Source organism: Penaeus chinensis, chromosome 8 (genome assembly GCF_019202785.1).
Source record: "Penaeus chinensis breed Huanghai No. 1 chromosome 8, ASM1920278v2, whole genome shotgun sequence".
NCBI lineage: Eukaryota > Metazoa > Arthropoda > Malacostraca > Decapoda > Penaeidae > Penaeus > Penaeus chinensis.
The window spans coordinates 19569699-19577200 of NC_061826.1; the positions used below are offsets into that span (position 1 = coordinate 19569699).

The 7502-nt window shown below is 35.7% G+C and overlaps 1 protein-coding gene across 3 annotated transcripts in view; it reads left to right on the forward strand.

Annotated features, from left to right (window-relative positions):
* The window catches only part of LOC125027959 (lysophosphatidylserine lipase ABHD12-like), a 27185-nt gene extending 19683 nt beyond the window's left edge, over nt 1–7502 (forward strand). For all 3 annotated transcript variants that reach the window (XM_047617159.1, XM_047617158.1, XM_047617161.1), the window contains exons 9-10: nt 24–151; nt 6617–7502. In XM_047617159.1, the coding sequence (XP_047473115.1) occupies nt 24–151; nt 6617–6653 (165 nt within the window). In that variant the 3' untranslated portion in view covers nt 6654–7502. The remainder of the gene's footprint in view (nt 1–23; nt 152–6616) is intronic.

A 7502-nucleotide genomic window follows, 5' to 3' on the forward strand; every position in this document is an offset into this window, starting at 1 on the left:
GATAGCTCCATATTTACTTACAGTTGTATGAGACAGCATTAAAAGTTCGTTCAAATGATGCACCACCCATCAAGTTTGTGGGTTTCGATGCCAAATATGGTTATGCACACAAGTTCATTTGTCGGGCTCCAGAAATGCCAGAGATTTTAAGGTAAGATGGTTTCATGGTTGTTTTAAGAACTTTTGTAAAATTGTTTTTCATGACACTTTGTTACACAGAAAAAAACCTGATACAGAAAGTAAAGAGAATATTAAATATCAGATTGGTTGCAAGTTGATACACTAGAATTACAAGAGTAATACATGATCACAGAATGCAATTTGTTGAAAGTAAAATGAAGAAAGAAAAAGTTTAACCCATATAAGCCATGAAAAGCAATTTGATTAACCAGTTTCAATTGGGTATATGCATTGTCCATTGTAGTTTTGGTTTGTCAATTTTGTTTATACATAGGTGATTTGACAATTTGTTTTCACTAATAAGGAATAAGTTATTAGACCTACCTCTCCTCACCTGTTTACATTTTTTCTTGAAATTTTGTAAAAGTTTTCATTTCCAACCATAGTATTGTCACCATTAGTGTTAGTAATATATTTGGTAATAATAACATTATTTTTATAATGATATTATTAACAAAAATAATTGCCATAGAATATATATGTATTTATTTATTTATATTATTAACCCATTGCCAACGGGCATGGCATGCACGTCCATGCCATGCCCACTGTGAGTTTACTTGTTTAATTGTCTTTACACATAGATGGCTACACTTGTACTAAGTCACCAATGAGCCAATTATGAGTACTGCCTGTCTCGCCCGTTTACCCTTTTCATTTATTTACAAAAATATTTTACGTTATCTTATTTTGCTATTACTAATGTTTATAACATTATAGTAATCATAGTGTTTATAATAAAAATAACACTATCGATATTCATAGCACTTGTAAAATATGGTTTTCCCACCAGTTCAAGGAAAGGTGAAATCAGGTAAGGTCTCAAGATCTATTAATTGACTCCTTTGTGGCTAAGCACTAGCAGAGCCATCTATGTGCAGAGACATTTCACAAAAATATAAAAAATGAACACAAAATTTTCCCCATTTTTTATTCATTTTCCCCGGTGGCAATAGGTTAATAAGGCAAATTAGGCAAGCAAGGAAGTTAGATCGAACACTAATGCTTATGAATCCAGACAATGATTATCTGTGAAAGGGAATATCATTATAGAAAAGATAAAGATTAATCAGCCATATTGAATATAAAGAGGGAATAGAGTAGAGAATGTATGGGGGAAACATAATCCAAATTTAGAAATTTAAAACCCAAACCCCAAGTTCACCCTAACAACCCCAACCCTAAACTCAACTCTAATCTCACTCCTAACCTTAACGTCACCCCTTACCCTAAACCTCCTGCCAATTCAAATCACATAAGGTCACAAGGTCTACTAATTGACTCCTTTGTGGCTAAGCAGTAGCAGAGCCATCTATGTGCAGAGACTATTCACAAAAATATAGAGAATGAGCACACCTTTTTCCCTATTTTTTATTAAATTTCCCCAGCAGCATTGGGGTAAACCTTCCTTCTCCTTTGGCTAATCCGTATCTTACTTTATGGGCATCCTTCAGAATCCCACACTTTTTCCTATCAGACGTCATTGTTTACAAAGACTCTGATTGGTTGGTGAGTGTGCTGTCAAGCATAAGAGAGAATATAGAAAACTATCAGTAAAGACAAGTCATAGACAAAGAGAGAGAGAGAGGGAGAGAGAGAGAGAGAGAGAGAGAGAGAGAGAGAGAGAGAGAGAGAGAGAGAGAGAGAGAGAGAGAGAGAGAGAGAGAGAGAGAGAGAGAGAGAGCTATTGTAGATAAGAATGGTCATTACAATTCATTATCATATGATAAGTAAGCACTTTATTGTGAAAGATATAGAGTCTCTAGAATTTTTTTGTCCTATTCTCTTTTCCTTGTTTGTAACACTTATCTCTTAATTCAGCGGCAACCACATAGCACTTTAAAATGATTGATTTATTGGTGATATAAATTAGTCATTTTTCTGCCCAGGTTGAAAGACAGTATGCAGTAAATACTTAGTAATAATAATGAATAGTTTAAGACTACCTTCATGATAGGAATTTTGTTGTTAATCGAATAGAAGTTACCAAAAGCATGACATGAAAAAATGTCATCTACAAAGAAGATATGGGAACATTCAATAGTAGTATATTGTAACCACTCCACTATTTTCTTATATAGATCATGATAAGTTAGTTAACCCCTTGCTGATGGGCACGACATGTAGACATGTGCTATGCCCTATGTGAGTACTTGTTTGATTGTTTTTACACATAGATAGCTACACTTGTACTAAGTCACCAATGAGCCAGTTATAAGTACTGCCTGTCTCGCCTGTTCACCCTTTTCTTTGTAACTTATGAAATATTTTGCGTTATCTTCTTTTGCTGTTACTAATGTTAAAAAACATTATAATAATTATAATGTTTATAATAAAAATAACACCATCAATGTTCATAGCACTAGTAAAAAATATTTTTTTTTCCAGCCAATTCAAATCAAGTACGGTCACAAGGTATACTAATTGACTCCTTTATGGCTAAGCACTAGCAGAGCCATCTATCAGCAGACATTTCACAAAAAATATAGAAAATAGGCACAGCATTTTCCCCGGCCGCATTGGGTTAATTAATATGGAGCAGTTACTTTTTCATGTAGTAGAACTTTGATCATGTCAGTCTGGTGTTAGTTTCTTCCTTGTATATTCTTTATACTTAGTTCTCGATAGAGAATATCAAATGCACCAGGAATAGTACATGTGGTAATGAAACACACTTATATTTCACCACTTTAATGATATGAATAATGCTATAGTTCACTATTTACACTAATCTGTGAGGCTAATACTAAGCAAGTGAAAGTGACCAGCTTCTTACTTGCTCTTATATATGAGTTTTATGCTGAGTAGGATAGTATTACTAGCCTCTCACAGTCTCTTAGATTTCACATTTCTTCATTCCCAATAATGAAGATAATATATAAATATATATATATATATATGTAATATATATATATATATATATATATATATATATATATATATATGAAATATATATATGTGTGTGTGTGTGTGTGTGTATGTGTGTGTGTGTGTGTGTGTGTGTGTGTGTGTGTGTGTGTGTGTGTGTGTGTGTGTGTGTGTGTGTGTGTGTGTGTGTTAACCCAAATCTGCTAGGCATGGCATGTATGCTGTGAGGTTACTTTATTAATTGTTTTTCACATAGATGGCTACACTTGTACTAAGTCACCAGTGAGCCATTTACGAGTATCGCCTGTTTCACCTGTTTATCCTTTTCCTTGATTTTCGAAAATATTTTACGTTATCTTTTATTGCTGTTACTAATGTCTATAACATTATAGTAATTATAATGTTTTTAATAAAAATAACGTTATCAATATTAATAGCATTAGTAAAAAAATGGAAAGGTGAAATCAGGTAAGGTCACAAGGTCTACTAATTGACACAGAGCCATCTATGTGCAAAGACATTTCACACAAAAAAATTAGTACAACATTTTCCCGGCAGCATTTACTTAACCCAGTGCCGCCAGGGAAAATGAATATAAAGTTGATGGAAATGCTGTTCTCATTTTCTATATTTTTTTGTGAAATGTCTCTGCACATAGATGGCTCTGCTAGTGCTTAGCCACTAAGGAGTCAATTAGTAGACCTTGTGACCTTACATGATTTTAATTGGCGGGAAAAAATTATTTTTTACTAGTGCTATGAATATCGATGGTGTTATTTTTATTATAAATATTATAATTACCATAATGTTATAAACTATTTGTTATGTAGGACCTTGGAATATTTGTTTTTGTGTCCCTGTAACAATATACCTAATAGATACCAGGGGTGCACACACACACACATCATATTACAGATGCACCAGAATGATCTATTATTATCAGATTACCATTTATTATTATTATTTACTTGTTCATATCATTAACCCGCTAGCAACGGTTCCTTCAGAGTACCACACATCCTACATTCTGGGTGGCAAATATAGCTGCGACTGGCCGCTGCCAGGGCCCACCCCATGTGCCACCCACTGTGGGAGACCAAAACAGAGCGTAAGCTCTAGTTTTACGCTTCATATATAGCCTTGTGATTATATAGAAGTTTTTGCTTTTGAGAACCAAACATGATGTTTTACATATTCTTAAAGCTAAAATGCAATGTCAACACTTGTTGCAATGGTTGGAAGTTTTAATATAGAGTCCAGACTCTCTTATAATGCCTTGTGCATTATGCACAGTAACATATTTGCCAAGATATGAGTTTTTACAAATAAGTGATAATTTTTTTGTGTGCGCCACATTACAAGGCTGCATGCCATGCCTCAAAGTATCCCCAAGTGCATAGTCTGATGTCACAGTTGACACAATAGCTCCTGCTGCTCCGATGACAACCCTGTCTAGAGCATACCTGACATTGCCTCCTCCTGCTGCCAGGGATCTCCAAAACTGTGCTGTCGATTCTGCAGAGAACACCTCACAACAGGTGGTCTCACTGCAGCTCTGCTCCTAACTGTTGGCCCTTTATATGAACTGCCCCAAGAGCTCAGAGGTGAGGCCTTCTGAGATTCCTCTGATCCTAGGGCATGATGGATGGCTCAGGCATTGACAATTGCATAGAGGAAATAGAAGACCTTCCTTTACCAGACCTCGGAGTGTTGTGTCATTGGATAGTAGTGATAAACATCGATGCCCTTCATGCCAATATTGTAATTTTTTACCACCAATGGATTATCCTTATCCATTGCAGCGATATAGACTGTTGACAACATGGTGACAGTACTGTGGTCCTCCCACATCAAGGATAGCATCCCTGTCTCGCTGCTTCGGTAATCGACATCACCCTTCCTCTTCACATTGATGTCCTTGGGCATGAACTTCCAGTTCAGCTGGGCTGTCCGTACCGTATTAGTCCTATGTGACTGGCGACCGTTACTAGTTATCCATAAATAACTGGTACCCCTTTCCCAAGAAAGCCGCCAAACTCCATCAAGTGCAGCACCGCTTTCATTGAAGAGGCCATGTCGCCATGGTCCTGCCCGGTGTACACCTTGAAGCAAGAGGTGTACCCTGAAGCCAGGCTGGTGCTGGTACAAAGCTTGTAGACCTTCAACCCAAACCTTGCCCTCTTGGTTGGGTTGTAAGTCTTGAAGCCAAGCCGCCCATGGAACTTCCACAATGACTCGTCTGTGGTGATATCCTGCCCCGGTACGAATATCGTCTGGAATGAGTCGTTGAGGGAGTCCATGACAAGCTTCCACATCCTTTCCTCCGGGAGTGGAACTCCTTCCTCCAAGTGGGAGTCCATTTCCTTATGTGAGGAGAGGTGGCAGGAGGGTGGGCTACCGCATACCTGTGGGAGTGGATAAGAAAACAATTAAGTAATACATTCTGTCTGCTCAGTTCAAGAGATATTTACTTGATATGTATAAAAATGGAAAGCAAACAAAAGCAATAACAAAACTTACTAGTTGATCTCCTGTACAATGAGATCAAGATCTTTGGTGAGAAAACAGCTGAAGATCTCCAAGGGTGTGTTCAACACATCAAGCTTCACCTTGACATCAAGATTGCCAACATGCAATAAGAGATAGTCTTAGAAATAGTCTTGGAAATATCCATGTAGACACCTGAGGTCCATTGCATTATGTCTAATGTGGGGGACACCCAGAATAACAGTGTTCTACATATGAATTTTCGATTATGTCAATCTTTATAGTAAGTGAAAACAGTGATAGTGTTAATGTATATATTACGTGGGACTGCTGACTTGAAGTTACGCTGAAATATATAGGGGACTTGTTTTATGTTGTCTAGCAGGAAAATGTACCAAAAATGATCTCCTGAGGTGTGATCATGGCTTGTCTTTATTATCTCTGTTCCCTAATGTACACAAACATTTCTATTTTAAGAAATATATAAATTATCAGCACTTTTGGTAATTAAAAATTAAGGGATTAGACAATGTTGGGAGGGGTGTGGCCTAAGCCATGACGTCATTCCCACTAATGTGAGAGCCAACAGATCATGTATTCATTGAAGAAACTCCGTGTTGGGACTTTGGCTATGCTACAAGAACCTTTAATCATACCCTTAGCCCACTCATGGATCCTTTCTTAGGCCTCTTTGCCCCTTTCAATGCCATACTATCCTTAACTGCTGTATGACATCTAAAGTTTATCACATTTAATAATCAACTAACCCCCCTCTTTACCCTTTTGACCACTACACCTTTCTATATTGCTATATGATCTTTGATGTCTATCACATTAATTTTGCTTTGTAACCATTAACCATTTGTGCCAAACTTCTCAGACAGAATTTTTGTTTTTTTTCCAACCTGCATATTCTTAATTTTTATTGAATACCATTATCATCATATGTCTTTAGTTGGAAATGTGATTGAAAAGTATTGTCCATATCTTTTATACTCTGTTGTAAGTAGTATGCATGGTACTTTATCATGAGAAAGCTAGTAGTCAGAATCTTAACATAACATCTATGTTAATTTTCCAGGGACTTCTTTTCAAAGGCAATTGAAGGACCAAATTAAATAGATCAGCCAAAGATCTATATGCTATAATGGATTACATGCATTTTGCAAACTGAATGCACAATATATTGAGGATAATACTCATTGCAAAAAAGTAAGTATGTCTAAATACCATGGGTAAGTGATGAAGAAGTGTGTTGGGACCACCTAATTTTTATCTTTATAAAGTATTGCATAAGGTGTAGGGCTTACCTTGTAGTAATTGCTAAATGGTATTTCTTGTATATTTGGAAAATTCCATTTGCAATACAATATTTTTTGTGTTAAAGTAGACTGCAATCCTACTTATCAGAAAATCTTTGTATAAAAGTATTATTTGTATGTGATAATATATGTCCATTTTAGAACATGTTTCCTAGGATGTTATCAAAGATATGGACTGCAAAATTATTTAAAGATACTGAACATTTGTGTTCATAAGAAGGTATATCAGCAAAGATGATTCTTTGTTGATTTTATTGTTTGCTGTAGCTTTCTGGTTTGATACATGTAACAGTATTTGATTTTGTATTGTAAGTTGTAGTGAATTTAGATAAATTCAAAGAGAATAGAGTTTATAAGGTTGAAGCTTGTGAATATCATGTTGCATTACTGTCACTTCTTGCAACTTCTTGACCCAAGATATTCTGTTCGACAATGCCCCTGAAAGTTTGATTTACAATTTTGAATTAATGATAAAGTATGTGGAAAGGAAATCAAACTTGAGTATGATTGCGTAAATGATCAGATTTTGTTAATAAAAATATTTTTGGTAGTTAATGGTAACTAGAAACACTAGAAATAATATTCATTAGAAATTAGTCATTTTATAGGAAGGACCAGTGAGCTTTAAAAAAAAGAAGAAAAGTA